This window comes from Ptychodera flava, chromosome 19, assembly GCF_041260155.1.
Source record: "Ptychodera flava strain L36383 chromosome 19, AS_Pfla_20210202, whole genome shotgun sequence".
Lineage (NCBI taxonomy): Eukaryota > Metazoa > Hemichordata > Enteropneusta > Ptychoderidae > Ptychodera > Ptychodera flava.
Genome location: NC_091946.1, coordinates 18,061,115 through 18,079,728, shown reverse-complemented (window position 1 = coordinate 18,079,728; position 18,614 = coordinate 18,061,115). Strand labels below are relative to the sequence as shown.

Below are 18,614 nucleotides of genomic sequence, written 5' to 3'. Positions count from 1 at the left end.
TTACAATCAATTTATAAACACAAACCTTTGTATGTTCACAGATGGCGTTGCAGTTTTATGTTTTCTGCATCCGATCAAGTTAGCGTCAAGACATTTGCAATGGAATGTCTGATGCTGTGTAAAGAGTGATGTCTGACATGAATCATACTTGTAATGCCACTGTATGTGTTCCACTCATGCAGAAACACGGAATGGGATTTTGTCTTTCCTAAAACTAACAGTACCGGGCTGTTTGACTGTGCATGTATCACAGCGAGGTTTCATCTTTCAAACGAAATATTAGACACACATGAATGATGTCAAAAATACGATAAGGAGGATGAAATCCCAGGCAAGCAATCATGACAGGAGTGGTAACACGTTAGATTCCACTTCAAAAAACAAACAATAATGGAGAAAGGTATAGGGGTGTATCCAGTAAAAAGCTTTGTCCACTAGCTATTGATGAAAAACAGATATCAAATTGGTACCAAGTAGAGGCAACATGCAAACCATCACAGCTTTTTATCATCATATGTTTTAATATCATGACATTGATACTACTAGCATCCACTACTTGATATTAATATATGATATTCTTTCACTGTAAATATCCCCATGGCACGGGTTTCATAGATCATTAAAATTGTTTCCATTGTTATAAAGATTAAGTTGCTACAAGTGGTGTATAAATATTTGGAGCATTTATCGAACCACACAATAAGAGATGCACCATGCTGAACCACTTTAATAAGTTCACCTATATCCATCAGCCCAAGTTGGTTAAAACTAGTGAAACACAACATGTCTAATATGATGCATTTTAACAGACAAATGGAACATTTGAAGATCCCCGAAAACAGAGATACTGTTAAAACGATTTTTTACGGACTTAAAGCTGCTATAATATACCAAGCCAAGTTAGAGAACTTGGAATAAATAAAATTTCACCAGTTTACAGTATTTTTGTGAAAATCAAAAATGTAATTTTTACCGATAGAATTAACGCAAGGATGGCAGCCATTTTGAATTTCAAGAGTCAGTAAAATATGGATAATTTGTTTCTCAAGTAATAAATTTTCACAATGACCCCGGTTTTTAATCTTGATTTCAAATGGGAATAGTTGCAAGTTTATTTATAGAAACTTTGAGCAAAAAACTGAAGACAGAGAATTTCTAGATGTGTACCACCTTAAAATTATAATGACACTTCACATAGATGTGCGTGATGATGAATACCAATATGCTGTGCTTGAGATAAAAGGCAGAAAGTCCAAGATTTCTGAACCAAAATAATGTTCAAACTTCTGCCACTGAAAGAACAGTGGACTAGCATAGGCAAGCTGAGCAATATTGGATACCACTTTGTTAGTTTCTGCCTAACAATATTGGTAAATGAAAAATACACCTCTTTAAATCATATTTGGAACAAATCAACAGTTATGGTTGTACGGTATATATCTCTGATAAGTTTCACAGGTGCATACCTACAGAAGGCTGTGTGGTCATTTGTCTTGCACAGTTGTCATCTGTCAAAACCACACAGACACAGAATGTTGACTGATTGGCAGTGGCTAGCAAGAACATACAACTAAATCACTTGAGATTACCTATAGGTATCATTTATGACAACCAAAGTCGTTTTTTCACTTTTGTTCGGAAAAATTTAGCCGTTCACAGTCAATACAAATAAAAGGTGTACAAGTCTGATGATGTCAGATTTGCTTGAATAACAATGACAAGCTTCATTGACAAGACTGAGTAATGCTGGGTCCATACTGAGCGATTTCAAAAATCAACATAATTCTAGGGAGTCAAGTTGCTTCAGCAGTATTAGAAGGGCTCCCTAGGAAAACCTGATTTTGCAATGATGAAAATTGGGCCCAGTGTTCTTCAGGTGCACCTTTGCATTCTGTTCTCTTAATCATGATTTCAAGTTTGCCGAGGTTTAAAGAGTTCAGTGTGAGCGGCAAAAAACAGTTTAAATTATTTAACACATGTACCAGATGCATGTAACCAGTAATATCTTAGGTCTCCCCAACTCGCCTTTAAAAATACCAGTATATGAACACTTTGTAATCATCTTTTAATTACGATGACTAATTTATTGAAAACCATTTAGCCCTCTCCACCGCCAAATCTTAGCTTGGTCCTATTGTTTCCAATGCTATGGCCCATCTGATTTGTTATAAAACTGTGGAGAAATTGGAATGCTGAAACTGGTGGAGTAACGGTGACAGGCAGCTTGATTGGCAGTGCTGAAATATCTGTCCCAATCCACATTAAACAGGCCTACACGCCATCATATTATCCCCGTGACACTTCGTAAAGCCTAGAAACACGTGCTGAACTCCATTTTTAGACCAGGGGTATTTTTAGTGCTACGTCTCCCAGGCTGGCTTTGATAGAAGTATTGGCTTACGCTGCCCAGCCTCTGTCTTTGCTCTCTTGTTGTACATTTACATGCTCTAATGTGTGGTTTTGAGTTTCTAATAACCAACATTCCGTGCCGCATCTGGGTCATGTTCCGTGTGCTATCATGGCTTGATTCAAATACTACAACTCCTGAGGAATGTGTAGGATGAAAAAAGATGAACTCTTCATATCCAGGACAAGTGTATGGTACAATAATTGTAGACTGTAAAGCATATTAAAAACTAATAAATAAATCTACAATCCTCGAAAGGTCATGGGGTCAATCGTTCCATCATGAAAGAAAAATCGCAGCAAAATGTGTAAAAAAAAAGTGAAAGTTCATTATTTTTCAATTAAATACAGCATTCTTGGCGAATCTTATTTGTATCATTATGTTTGGTGTGCATTAGTTGAAGTTCAATACACTGAATGGCACTTTTTCATTAACTACCAGTACTGTTTACACTATCGTGGAATGATTGACCTCATGACCTCATATGTAAACCTATGGTGGCACGCAGAGTTGCAAATTTGTGTATATCACAGAGAATCAATTCTTCAACTTCAAGTCATACAGGTATGTTAGCACGGCTCTCTACCATAGGAATCTTAGACCAACAAATTTGTAAACACCCTGTCTGCATGGTAATCATTTTATGAAAAATATGTTTAATAAGATTTACAACTTACGAATCTTATGTACAGTACTGTGTAAGTCTTGAGATTTTCAACCTCTGAGTCTAAAACACCGTGTATCGTGTATCAGATCTTATAGGAACTGATAACAACAGGATCTCAGCCAGACAAATATACATGTATGTATGTATGTACCAGTGGGTGTAGCAGTTGGCAAGTACTGTACAAGTGGTCTCTCTTGAACACAAATACAGCCCTAAGTCACGACTAAACGTGGCAGTATTTCTTCAAGAGGGCATTGACTGAAATGCCAGCAATGAAAAACGTATCACTCATTTCCGGCCATAGGATATCACAGCTGCACTTTCGAAGTACAACATGCGGAGGCTCGCGGAGTGGGCAATCAAATTTACGGACAGTTTGGAATCGTCAAATCTATTTTTGAGCATTGCGATTCACGACAACTGATGCTCAGATATGCCAGTTCGGATTCCGGGCATCAAAACTTGTTTTCTGAGAATGAACAAATAGCGAAAGCCAATTACAACTTTGAGCACATACCAGTACCTACAACTTCCATCAGTCCTAGCAGCCAATGAAACAAAATAGACAGTTCTATTGTACTCCATTGAGAGAATTACCGCCATGGTGTACCCGTAGATGTTTTTCGTACTTACTCTCATCGGAAATTGTTACAATATTATGCTATGCTGGTATTGTGACAGTCCATAATATTGGACAACTTTTAAATATTGATGATGACTACTCAATATATTAGGATCGTAGTTATACCTGTACAGACAAAGTTTTTTGACATTTTCTGGGGGATTAGTTTTGCCTTGTGTCAGGAAATATTGCTGTTTAGCCCTATGCTGACTGCAAATTACAAACTGTTGGTCAGCTGAGATCTATACATATACCTTCGTGTGGGCATATTGTGTGAATACTTTATTGATATAGTTCAGGTCAAAGTAATATTTTATTGAAGAAATCATCCACCATAGTATTTAGATTTATTGTATGGTTGATGAACACAGATTTTTCATTCTTGACAACAATTTATGCTCTGGTCAGCAAAAACCAAATCAGTGAAACTCTTTCAGTGAAACAAGAACAACCTATATAGACTAAAACAAATATAACGTAAAATACCCAGCAATTTTTTCCTTTTGTTTGAGCTACCTTGAAACTTAAAGGGACGAAGTCGGTGATTTTTCATGAATTTTGTTTGATATAAGAGACTACTTATATTGTTTGACATGTTGCAAGATACTGAATGAATGGCTGACCATGAATACCGATATATGCAACCCCTATTTTAGAGATGATAAACAATTGCGAAAATGAATTATTGGTCATGACCATTAATTCATTTTTGTGATGGTTTCATTTAATTTGTCTAAACTCGGGGTCGAATATATGCATGGTCATCCATTCATTCAGTATCTTGCAACATGTCAAACAATATAAGTAGTATCTCACATCAAACAAAATTCATGAAAAATGGCCGACTTTGTCCCTTAAAGTCTCTGAAAAATCCCAAAGTAACTGACTTACAAAAGATGGCTGTTGTCCTGAATTCAGAGATGTACAAATCTCTGTGGTTAATCTGCAGTAATTCTAGCCCTTACACTTCATCCCTGGCACATTAATATCCTTGGGTTCAAATGCCTGCCTCAGTAAGGTCACTTGCTATCGATGAGTAAACTGAATGATAGCCAATAATTCTTGTCTAATTACTTTGTAGTGTTTTCGATTCCTGTCATATGAAGATAATTATCGAGAGAGATCCGAACTCTTTAAACTTTGCAGTACTGTGAGTGAGTGATCAGTGACCCATATAATAGACATCAGTCACTACGGTACTTCCATTCCACAAACTGATCTTCTACCGTAGATTTCACATGATCTGACAGGATGTGTAACATCTGCATAAATTTCGGTCAAAGAATATTCTTCAGTGATAATGACGATTACTGGTTGATTTGCATATTGAAATGAAAATGATGCTCATTAATATATTCTAAGAATAAGAGACTTAAGAATTAAAATTCCTCATTAGTTTCAGCAAACAAAAAGCAATATCGTGGTGTTTCCTAAATGACCTTTGACATGAGGATCTGACCCAGTTTCTAATACAGGCCTCTTCACTTCTAGATACCAGTACTTCCTAAATGCCATTTGCTGCATCAAAGTCTCAAGTGAAATTTTCATTTTGCCATTTCATTATACTTTGAAAAGCATACAAATTACCAAAATTAATGAAAACAAATCACGGACTAAAAATAAATCTGGTGTATGCTGAAAAGAATTGCCCAGTAATTGTCAGTATGCCAGTCCATTTTACTTTTATCAGATCAAAATAGATGATCTGTGCAAAATGCCTGTGATTTACTCATTCCCTATAATAAATCTGGGAAATGATTTTAATATCATCCTGTACTTTGGTACTAATGGTTTTATAACACTGATGTAAGGAACACAAAAGAGAAATCAGTATTTCTCACAAAAACATATTAAATCATGAAGTGCAATTTACATAAACATTTGGTTTCTCAATGGGTGTTTCTATTTATCCTTTTTAATTTCATATTGCTTCAGAATTACATGGTAAATGGAACTTGCAGTACATGCTGTACTCTGCCGAAATCTTTAAGGTACGGTAGTATGCGCCTCAAAAGTGAAAGACTTAAACGTTTTCTCAAACTTTCCTGAATGAAACTTTCACTCTTACCAAATCAACAATAAAAATCGGGGGTCATCGTGAAAAGTTTGGAACCTGCAAAACAAATTACCAAACATTTTGCGATATTTGAAATTTGAAATGGCCGGCATCCCTGTGTTAACTCTATGAGAGAAAAATAAATTTTCAATTTTCGAAAAACTAAGATGGTGAAAGTTTTTTCTTTCTCCAAGAGCTTTAAAATGAGCCCCCACACGTGGTGGATCCAAAAAGAATTGTAGAATTTGAGTGTCCGAATATCTGTCCCCTAGGCACGTTCTACCTTAAAAGAAAATATCGCTAAGTAAGATAAAGAAAGGGTCACCAACTATTGCAGTGAAGTGAGGCTTGGAAGTGATAATAATAGTACACTCAGTAATGTGATCGGTGTATCCAATCAGGAGTTTACTTGTTTAGATTGCAGTACATGTGTTTAAGTGTTGTTAAATCTGTTTATAAGAGTCAACCAGATTGGATGGTGAGTGAACCTGCCCATCTGGTTGAATGACCTTTCTAATGGAATGATGGCTCCTCAATATTTTTAACTATTATGAAAGCTACTTTACACCATCTTCTTCCTATATGTGCCATACATGTAGATTGCACAGTAATAAGAGAAGACAATCAAGTTTGGCACATCACCAAGTAGCCAAACAAAAAAAGTTTGTTTCCAGTAACATGCCTCTGTGAATGTGGGGAGGTAGGTCGGAGGCAATTTTGTTTATTTTTTTTATTTTTCCTGGCTGAGACCCATAAAATGTAGTAAATTTTAAATAATCTACTCGAAATGTTTTGAAAATGTTAAAAAAAATATCTAGGGTTATTGGATTTTTATAGGGTAGGTCGGATTACCAGAATCACACATTTTTTTATTTTGTCTGACCTCATACAGTAATTGAATGTGAACCAACTATGTTACACTTTTGAACAATACAATACAATACCAAGCAGATAAACATTTTTGCATTCATTTTTTGCTTTCCTTTCAATAATTGGTAAAGTTATAATTTCTTTTTCCTTATACACGATACAATCTGTCACTAAATGTTTTTCAAAAGTGTTAACACCTTCATGATTCAGGGTCGTACATTCTGGGTGCATACCAGCATTACTCATACTTGTACAGCAATATCTGTTACATGCAGTTCTGGCTTAATGGGATTTGGCAATTTAAAAATGTTTCACTTGATAAGACAGTTAGCCATTAATTGTCTCTGGTGGTTGTTTCTGTGAACTTTGCATCATTTACTAGGCATCTTTGAACTTGATAAACCTCAAAGAGAGGCTAACCAAAAAAGCATGTACAGCTAACTACTGAGCTCACTGCAATGTCAAAAGCATGCAACTCAGCAAAAGGCACGACAAACTTTTACTTGAGACTTACATTATGTGAGATGAACAGCATTTGTATTCAAAGTTCATTTTTTAAGAAGGTAAATTTGATTTTCTCTCAACATGAAAAAAATTGTCTCTTTCAAAAGCAAAGTAAAATCTGTCTTTCTTACAGAATATAGTACAGCCAAGGGATAGATACTCAGACTGCCAAATGTTTACAATACTTTTCTCATCTTCCATTTGTGGGAGCTTGATTTGAAGCTTTTGGAGTAAATAAATTCTTTACTGGTTTATTTTGTGAAAATCAAAAAATTTTATTTATACCCATAGAGTTAACACAAGGATGGTGGCCATTTTTAATTTCAAACATGTAGTAAATTTATGGGATGTTTTTCTGTGGTACCAAAATCTGCTCGGTGACCCCTTGTTTTCATTTTTTATTTTGAAAGAGAAAGGTTGAAAGTTTCCTTACGCAAAGTTTGAGCAAAGTTTATGAGTCTTTCACTCTCAAGTGTATATATGTATTACATGTACTACCTTTTTCAAAAAATAAAGATCAGAATCCTATGGACTGTTCATTGGTGAAATGTAAGAGCAGCCATTGGAACCAGGCATGATGACCATCCAAGTGACCAGAGGTCATCATTCTGACATGACTCTAAATGTTGCGTGCTGGGAGGTAAAGCTACCCCTGGGACACATATCCTTGTGACATTAACAAGTTTACAAATGACAGGCAGTGTCTTGGTGTAACTGTGGCAAATCATTTCATTCAATCTTTCCATAAAAGAATAAAATCCATATGGAAATGTACCATTATGTCTAGCAGTCTTTCATACCAATTTTCCATGTCCAACAGGACAGAAGCCCCTGGTGGAAAGGATGATTAATTTACTATAATCATTATTTATTGATACATTTGTGTCAATATTATATCCATTTATTTGGTTTTTTATATCATTCCTTTTCATAACATGAAAATATCTAAATATGACCAAAAAAGTATATATACTTCGATAAATTACTTTATTTATTTCATTATTTGATGGTCTATTTATTTGTTTGTTTATACTTATTCTGCTTGTTTACGTCCATTTCCTTCATCAATTATCAATGTGTACAGAGAGTTTTGATGACCACCAATTTACACTGCAGTACAGAAAAATCAAAAAATTTCCAAGGGACATTTATAATGGTGAAGAATATTTGAATGACTGAATAACAACAGAATCATTTTTTCTCATTGTTTTTATTTACTTATTTCAGTGTTGTTATGTTAATGAGTTTTTTGTCTTGCCTATGCTTTTAAGACTCTGGGGAAAACACTGTATTTTACTTAATTATTATTTATTTATTTTGTGTTCGTCAAAATTGCCTATGTAAAATGTATGAAACCATTTCTACCGTACCCGGGTACAATTTATTTCATAGCATGATGAATCAAGCTACTTCTCATGTCCGGAGTAATAAAAACAGCTTTCATATTTGTTTGAAATTCTCTTTGGCTCAAAATTGCTTGGATGCATGCTGCAGATTATCTTGGTTAAGTTACATTATACCATAAGATTAGAATGATCTACCGGTATGTGCATATTTTTCATGTTTAAAAATGATACACAACATATTCTGATCTTTACCTGAACATGCCGATTCATTCTGCCTTTTTGGTCATTTGGACTGGCAAAATTTTGACACTGCTGCAAATTTTGTGAAAATTACAGGTGAAATAAATTTTCTTACATGTATGACATGAAGTTAGCAAATATTGTTACTGTACACAGCAGTGTGGTAAGGTACGACAGCAGGTGTACTGTACATGTGGCCCTGCTGCTGCTACAGAAACAAAGATACTATAATACACAAGAAGTAAACAAAGCATATCCATAATGAATTATGAATCAGAATGCAAGATTACAGTCTCAGGTGGGATGATAGAGAGGACAGACTTGCGTCACTTTGATGAAGTATAACCCTGTCACAGAGTACATATTGGGAAGCTGGAGCACGTTGAGACAAAGAACCTGACCTCAAAAGCGTGGTGTTGGAAAAGTCAAGTACTCATAAATGTTTTTGTAGAAACCTGAATAAAACTGAACGAACTTCCAAAAATAATCAAATGGGAAACACATCCAAAATAACTTAACACTGAACATGAAAATACGGAATGACTGTTTGTTAGGTTTCTCATTCATTGGTGATTGTATGATTTGGGAGTCGACTACACTACCGGTGTACTTTGTTTATACTACTGTTCATGTACCAGTCAAAGGTATCACTACCATTCCCTACAGCAAGAACAGTATCCTGCTTTCAGAGAGAACTTGAAACCAAGAGTAAACCACAAACTTGTGAAAAGTTGCCTGGCTCAAATATCAGAGACAGTATAGGATAATGCTTCAAAACGTTGAAGAAGTTCGTATTGTCCTTGCTTATATGGGAATGCCTTACACAAAATTTCATATGTGGTAACAAGTTTACATTCAATATTTGTTATCTTTCAAAGTGAGACAGAAGATAAAGACATTGTAGTAGGGTACAGATAGAAACCAGTGTTTAATTTCTCCTTCAGGGCAATCTTCAAAGTTGACAGATGGGTAAAGTCTTCAACATTTGTATCTGATTGTATGGGTTTCAGAGATGAGGTTGGACTTTGCAGGAATGGGGGAGGGCAACTTGGGGGAGGGGGCGAGAAAGTCTCAGTAGGTCAATCTGTTATAAAGCAAGAATACAAATTTGAAAGAGCTGTGTTTACATGTTGCTAGGATACAAGCTGTTGCTAAGGACAGCACTGCCGGTACTGTCATTGTTGTGTATTGTTAATGTCAAAATATCAAGATGCTCTGGAAATGAAAATAACACCTGCATTGAGTCTGAAGTCTAAATTCTTTTCAGAGAACAACATTAGTTTCAAAAAAATATTCTTCCTCAGTGCTAAGTATACTAAGCATGGTCCTATCTTTAGATACTGAAGTGTCCAGTTTGCTATACACTGAATTTGGAAACAGATTCTTATTTAAACTGAGACAGTATGGTCTATATTGACAGGGTCCCATCTTTATTATAGAGTGGCCAGTCAAGGCAGTTTCCTAGATAACGCTATCTCAGATTGAAATTGGAGGTAAACTTGGATTAAAATGGAGACACAAGTCTATTAAAGAGAACACTCAACTGCCACCAGTCTCAATTGACCTCTGTGGTCAAGAGAGAAATCGGAGTGGTGGCCTGAGGGGATATGATAAATATAGCTGTGTGTAATTATGGAAGTACAGTGTGGGTCCGGCCTGTACTAAATTTTAGTAGAGATTGGTATGTTATCAATGAGTCAGTTCAGTGTGGAGATTGTTTGCATTCATTAGTGTGATGTAGTATTGAGGAATTCACCTTGGTGTCGTCATAGTGACTCATTTCTTAATATACTGACTGTTAAAACAGGCATGGAGTTTCTGGAAAATGACAGAAGTATTACGAACTACGGTATTGTTTCATTCTTTTGCAGCTCCCTTTCCTGACTTTAAGTATCTACTTGATAGCTTTTACAATTGCAGTGGCTATACATGTAAGTTGCAGTGATTTAAGGATTTGTATTTTAAATATACATGTAGACTATAAGTTACATTTGTGCTTCACTTCAATAGCACAGTGTCATATCCTGATTTCAGTCTGTCAAAACAGAGAGATCATGTATGCTGTCCTTTGGAAAAATGTTATTGTCAACAATGAATGCAAAAGACTGAAAGATTCCTATTGGCTTTCAACAGTTTCAGTTTTAGTTTAACACATGTTCTACCAAAATCACCAGAAATACATTTGTGGAACTTCAAGTTCAACTCAAATCCACGGAAGACAGTGTTAACCTCTGCACAATGTTTATATACTGACGATATCATATTATATCATGCAAAAAAATTTTGCTAAAAATATCATTGGTTTCACCTTGTGCCAACTTGAAAAATACCAGGTAAGTAGTTTCAAGAAGCCAAAAAATTGCTATTTTGTTTAGGAATTGCTTAAATCTGTCAACAAACATCAGGCAGGGAAACTCGAGATTTCTTTTTGACCACAAACTTCAGAAGTTCTCTTTCCAAAACAATAATTACTATCAACATTCCCTGTTTGAAATGCTGGTATTTGTTGCAGCTATCAAAAGTTATTTTTTTCCATTTGTAAATCAGATATCAAATATTGTGAACACTACATTTTCAGAAGTGGTTAAATACTGAGTGTCTACAATTGTTAATTTAGTCCACACTAGTACTTGTTATGTTCCGCACATACTACCAATACATCTACTACTATAATATACACACGGTTCAATTTCACAGAACGCCCACACACAAGTCTACAGATTTGATAATGTGATTTGTGTCTATTGACTATAAACGCTAGAATACCAAAGTTCATTACCCTGTTCACCCCCCAGTTGCCTGTGAACAGGTCCACAATCACCACTGATAATAATGGATCTGGGCCAAACCATGGCAGCGAAAGGGTTAAACAGTTTAGTACTGACTCATTGTCTGTTTCACCCTTTCTGTACAGAACTTATCACAAACAAAATTTTCATCAAGTTTCTAGTGATGATACCCCATGTTAGGCATATCTTATGCAAGGCCTGATAGCTCAAACTGTTGTATTGTCTTGCTAACACAGACATGTGTTGAGGGAGGTCCCAACACAAACAAACATTGTCTCAGCTGCAAGAAGGATGTTTTGGCCCAGAATAACAACATGCTATTTTATAATGCTTTATTTTTATCAAATTCACGTCTGATAAGACAGAATATGAAGAGATATCCATACGGATGTATTGTACCGTACAGGTAGTTCAAAAATTTGAAAAAATTAAATTTTTTTTCTAAAATTTTACGCTGGTGAGCCTGTGAAGAGTTTATTAAGATATTATACATGCTTGATAGAATGACTCAATACAGTGTAAATCACTGTGACTGGCAAACCCAACTGAAACGTGGCCAATAAAACCTTTCACATGACAGGGTTACCTTATCCACTGTCTCTTCAAATTCAACTGTAATTTTAGATGTGGAATCTTATAGATAGGCTGAACTTGATACAGACCACAAGTAAACAAGTTCAAGGACATGACTGAGGCATCCATATAGGGGTGATCGGGCTGGATGAGTTTGGTACCTTGCTTCAGTAGAGAGAAATTAACAACTTAAAAAAAAATTTTTTTTTGTAGCATACCTCTTCCTTTGTGCTTTTGGTAGAGTTATCCTTGTTCTTGTTCTTGACCTTGAAAAAGCGGCTGTTGTGGTTGAGATTGAAGTTGTCCAGAAGGAGATTGGGTGGCAAAGTTACAACAGTACAGAAACTGTAATGAATGGCCGAGCAATTCGGCGGTGACGGCGACTCGCCGTCTTTACTCTTGCCCTGCTGCCGGCAGCAGTGGTAGCAGTTGTGTACGGCACGCTGGTGTCTCTGATCCACTCGGATGCTGTGGTAGACGGTCACTTTGCAGATCACACGTCGGTGGGATGCATGGCACAGATCCTTCATAATATTCAGCGGAAAACCCCCTCGGCTCCAGACTTCACGCACACACACTCACGCTCTCACAAGAAGTACCAGAACACTGACAGTGGTGCTCCTGATATTGGTGGTGACCCTCTCATGGAGCTGTGCATATAAAAAAAACAGACAGACCCAGCAGATGCAGAAACCCGTAGGAACCAACTCCCGGCAAGATGGAAGCCAGGAACACATGGAGTAGATCCAGACAGTAAGGAAGAACTCCCCAAGCACTGACAGTGGAGTTTGAAGACTGGAGAACACGGAAAACCCAAAAGAAGGGGAAAGGAAAGGCTGGCTAGTGGCAAGATGTTGTTGGCGTCCGGCATAGACTCTGACTTGAAGTGTGGTGTAATGATGTTCCATATATGGTTCGTGGCGTGCTTAATGGAGAGGCCACAGTGCATACTACACATGCTTTGTAATATATGGTTACACCATCACTGAACACCAGGGTTATTCTCGGCAAAGACTCCCTGCCATCCTTGTGTATTATATACAGCTATTCCAATCACAGATACTGCTCCCCGACATGTCAAAGCTCTAATGATAAACAAGGGGTTTCTCCAACCAGCCAGCCAGCAAAATCAACAACCGAGCATGTGCCGTGTTGTAGTTATGAGTTTAATGTGGCAAATTAACTTATCTTCCAATAGCACTGACTTGGCAGCAATCTGACAGAACTCATAAAATATTTGATATTCATAGCAATTTCCATTGCAGTCCCATAGTTACCCTACCATACAATGTAGAACCTACAACTACCAATTGAATCTGTGTGTGCGACATGCTCATCTCAGTAGATACCAGTACACACTTCTCCATTTCTCTCTCTCAGAAAGTGGGTTTCATTGACTCAACATAAAATACTTCGCTGAGAAAACCTTCCAGGTTCGTGTCATGTTTATTTTCAGGTCACATAAATCCTCCTTCATTACAAACCCTACCGCTCTTTAGGACAACACCAATCATTTCCATCTGAGAGGGAGGGGGATATCAAATGAAATTTAAGAGGATTAGGAAGAATTTGTCTTTCTGTTTTTTTCAAAGACATTTACAAATCACACGGTGCACATCCTGTGCACATCAACTTGAGTAAACAAGTTAACCTGTCACTTTTTTCGTTTAACCGTTCTCATCACCTAGTGATATGGATCCACATCAATATTACATCAGTCTGACAACTAGCATGCAGTATACCGGTATCCACTACAGCAAAAATGTCCTTGCAATCTGTATTTCCAAAATGTGACCACTGGCCAATGGGTTAGCTCCGCAGATGTACAGACCATAAAAGCTGTCAACTTCTTCATAGGAAACTTTGGTCACCTTTGACCCTCACCTCCAGTGCCATAACTCACTGTTGTAAATTCATATCAATAACAGTGTCTACCAATATTGCATGTCCTGTACTCACTTCACTTTGCCCAACACTATTACCGGTACATGGGCAACGTGGTATTGATACAGGATTTGTAAATGACATGTGCAAAATTACTGGGTTGAATCTTCCTTTCTCCCTGTTTTGTCTGTGTTACTTCCCCCTCTCTACTACCAGTATTCACAGACAAGTCTTCTTTGCCTATATGTATACGCTACCAACATGTTAGACAGATCTTGATCAAGTTGATGATACCAAGGTTCTTATGAAATTGCAGCCTTATTCTGAAGTTCTGAATTCAAATTATATATCTGAACAAAAAAATTCCCCTTTCCAGTAATTTTCTCTTTCAACTACCGGTATCAATATGATAGTACTAGTATCAAGTATTAATAAGTTTAATATTAGTGATTTCATTCAGGCCAGTAGCATGTAAGCCTTCCCTGGTAAATTTTACTGATGTTCCCTGGTCATTTTACCCAGGGTTCACCTACTGTATCAATGCACCAATACTAGGGGACAACAGGTACAGTACAGGGCCAGGGTTGCTGAACCATCAACCTACTTACCTAAACCTCAGCAAAAATCACAGGACAGTAAAAAATAATTTTATCGACAGAAATGTAAATTTTTTCTCTTAAGATTAAGTTCTATTTCAAAAGAGAGGACCCTGCAGTGTATGAATATTAGCTTTCATGGATTATGAACTCAAATTTCACGCAAGAACACAGTCAGAAGAAAATCATCAGATAGGGAGAGCATATTATAATGGTTACACAAGTATGATACTACACTATGCACCAAACTAGCCAATGCTTAATGCAATCTCAAAACACATACATGTACCAGAGTGCCATGTGTTTTGATAGATTTTAGAAACATTACCCACTGGATAGCCCTAAAAATAGCTAAATAATATATGCAGGTCAAGGTGAAGTATGCAATTTCAACCCCTCCTACTCCGAAAGAAAACAAATTCTCTAAAAATTCCTTTCCATGTGGTTCAAGTGAAAGATGATCTTTGCATGTAGCAAGTCTGATGGAGTGTGCAGGGAAGATATTTTTGTGTCAGTGTGTCAATTGCAGCAAAGTCTACGAAAGACCAGATCAGTACAATAAATCAGCACAACGTAACAAAGGAGTGAGGTCTGTATATAAATCACATACCCCTTTGTTTCTGAGATGTATTTCTGAATGAGACAAATAAAATTCTTGGTTTGCTGTCCTCAAATTTTTCTTAAACCTACACTCCAGCCAAACAGAAAACCATATACAGAAAGAAAACAGAATGTAAGTACAGTGTATACATAAATTACATACTGTATCCTATTTTACTTGCTTGCTTCATCAGAATGCAGAAGAGAGCTGGTTTTTGATTTGTAAAGACATCCTGTTTGTTTTTTTCTCTTACTGCCTTCAAAACCTACCAACTAGCAGATGCTAATTAAAGAATTTTATAAAAAGTGATTAATATCTTATTTTTTTCATGTACTACTACTTTGGAAAACAAAGCAATATGTTGAAAAGAAAAACTATACAGATAGTTTGTCGTTGCAGTGGTATTACTCAAGTTCATATGTGAACATCTACTGAATTAACCCTATCAATTCAACTACAGAAAAATTATGATTTGAAATATTTGAATTATTAGAAAATTAACAAAGCCAAAGTAATTGTATTGTTCGAATTATTACGGATTTCAATTTTTTTTATGGTTAATAAGTGATATGCCTGCCATCTTGGATGATTGAAACACATAAAGGTAACTTTCCTGAAGTCCCAACTCAGACATTCTGTGCCTGTACATTGTATTGTTCTGTGTATTTTATTGAAAATAAAATGTTCACAACAGCTTGTCATTATTTGTATTATTAGAGTTTGAGAAAGTCCCAATTTCCATCGGTGGTCGAACTGATAAGGGTAAAATAAAATTACGTTTTGAGAAGAAATACGGTGGTCAAATTCATAGAGTGGTCACATTAATAGGGTTTTTACGGTACTTGGAAAACATGATGGTATGATACTAGTTGAAAACGTACAACTTCTGGCTCTGATTTATTTTTTAAAGTGATGACTGTATACAGTACTGTCTGTTCAGTTGTAGTGCCAAGTCAATACTATTCACTCTGTGAAGAGAGGTTATTTCTTAGAATATCTATCAATTGATTTATTTCCTTTTTTAAAAGCTTTACATGTGATCTCCATTTAATCTCCACTTAACTTGTTTGAAAAATGGGAAAACCTGATACAGACAATCACAACAGCCCTTTAGCACAAACCAAGCCCTCATTCTGCCTGTCTTTCTCATCTTCTTTACATTGTACTTACTAGAAAATGTAGTGCTCTTGTTTTGTACAGCATGGCAGAACAGTACATAGATTACCACAAAGGTACATGTATATGCGTTAAGGCAGCATGCACCTCCGGGACAGATATCGGGACTCACAAATTTTTACAATAGTTTTCTGGTTACAGTTTGTGGGGGCTTGCTTTAAAGCTTCTGGAACAAGAAAATTTTCACCATCTTAATTTTATTGAAAACAAATATTTTTTTTACCCATAGAGTTACTGTAACACAGGGATGGCAGCCATTTTGAATTTTATTGAATATCGGTAAATGTTAGGTAGTTTATTTCTCCTGTACCAAACTTTGCACAGTGACCCCTGATTTTTATTCTTGATTTTGGAAGAGGATGGTCGAAAGTTTCCAGGAGAAATGGGTCCAGGCAAAAGTTTAGGTCTTTCACTATTGAGGCGCATACTACCTTAAATGAAGTAAGGTACAGACCAACAATTAATCCTTTTTGAACAAGTTGAAGTTTGTTGAATGTCTCATTTCTGCTCATGACTTCAAAAGAAGTATTACATGAGTTTACATTTGATATTGTTACTAAAATTACTATAGATTGGCATTGCAGATACTACTCATCAAATCAAACAGAGTTTGTACAAGATGTCATAATTTGATTTGCAAATTCATCAAGAGTTTCAATCATACCGTACTGGTAAATGAAATCAAGGATGATAATTAAATCGTAAATAGCCCTTGAGCGGAAAAGGATTTGAGAATATTTGCTTTACTAAAGCATACATCAGAAAATAAAAGCTCTTTGTAGCCTTCCAGTATACTGGAAAATTTTAGCTATACCGTGCAGTTCAAAAATTTCTGGAGAAACATTTGCCAAAACTTTGTGATAAATCTACAGTACAGCAATACGAAAATACCATACAAAGTTTAAGTAGGGCTTTGCCGAGTTATAAACCTTCAAATTAACTATTTCATTCACATCATAAATCACACATTGGGGTGCGTCACAAATACTAAACCAGCATGTCTACTACTGAGAAAAACAGGGGGGAGTAGGGAAGTCTAAGGACATTCGTGTTTTTCATATCAGCATTAAAGGTGAAATAGTTGTCTGTGCCAACCCTTTTCCTGCCAGACAGTATCATTTTCCCATCTGCCAGTCCAGTTGTTTTCCAGTTTTCCTCACAAAAGTTTCTCTCTAAATTTTCAGTCAGTTTTTTTTCAGCATTTGCTCTTGGATTTAAGCGGTTTTTTTTTTTTAATTCTAACGAATCTTTGGCAAAGATTTCCAGCTGATCATGTGGACAGACATAATGCTACGTAAGTTTTCTTATGATCTCTGGCTGAAAGCACTTGGTCAAGTGCATGTCTATGGGAATTGTTCCGCTGAATCTGGTATTTACTGACCCTAAGTACCAACATGCCTCTTGTAATCTGTGACCTACATGCCACACATTTCTACCAATCAAATGAGGTTAATTTACCCTTTAGTACACAAGACATTCACAAAAAGATTATGGTCACAGAGTATTTACGACACAACTGCAGTTCATCGAAAATTTCGTATTCGTATTCAAGAAAAGACTGTAAAGTTGTGTTCACCATTTGACATGCAAGTCTTTAATAAAAAATTTCAAAGACACACTATTAGTATACCATTACTGATTGTGGTAGGTTAAACCCTTCCCTTTATGATTTTCAATCTCGATACAAATTCATCGGGGATTTATTGGTTTTGGTGGCAGCTTGTACCAGGAATATGATCAAAAATTCCTTTTGGCAACTTCAAATCAACAATGGCTTTAACACTACCGGTAGATAAAATTTTAATCATTCCCATTCGGCAATCTCACATTTCTTTCTTCGCCTTATGTGTTGAAATACAAAGCATTAGCTTTGACAATACAACTTTCCGGTAATACATACCATGTACTATGCAAAATTAAATTGATAACAGAAATCTAGTCCAGATTAAAATTCAGTTGTCAACAATAATAATACTAGACATGTCATGAAAAAATACTGGAGCACAACAAGAAATTGTGCTTTTAAAAATGAAAAAAACCAGGAAAACATGAAGTTAGTCTAGCGCTGATGGACCTTTCAGTGTTGTACAGGTGCTATATGGTGGTAAATTATCTCATTGACTACAGTCATGTTCTAATAAAAAGTGACTTTGGGTAATTCTATTAACTCTGCAATATGGTACCAGAGCAAATTATGTCATCTTTAAACAAATTACATAAAATAATTACTACATGTACGGTATCACAATTTTCTTGTGACTTTTTGCATTTTGGAAATTTTCC

General features: G+C 36.0%; 1 protein-coding gene across 2 annotated transcripts in view; it reads right to left on the bottom strand.

Annotated features, from left to right (window-relative positions):
• Positions 1 to 18,614, bottom strand: part of LOC139118775 (serine/threonine-protein phosphatase 2A regulatory subunit B'' subunit beta-like) — a 69,898-nt gene that overhangs the window by 47,235 nt on the left and 4,049 nt on the right. The window contains exon 1 of one of the 2 annotated variants that reach the window (XM_070682226.1): positions 12,293 to 13,138. The exons of the other annotated variant lie outside the window; for it this stretch is intronic. Within the exon in view, the coding sequence (XP_070538327.1) occupies positions 12,293 to 12,604 (312 nt within the window). The 5' untranslated portion in view covers positions 12,605 to 13,138. Of the gene's footprint in view, positions 1 to 12,292; positions 13,139 to 18,614 lie in introns of those variants that run through there. 2 annotated transcript variants of the gene reach the window in all.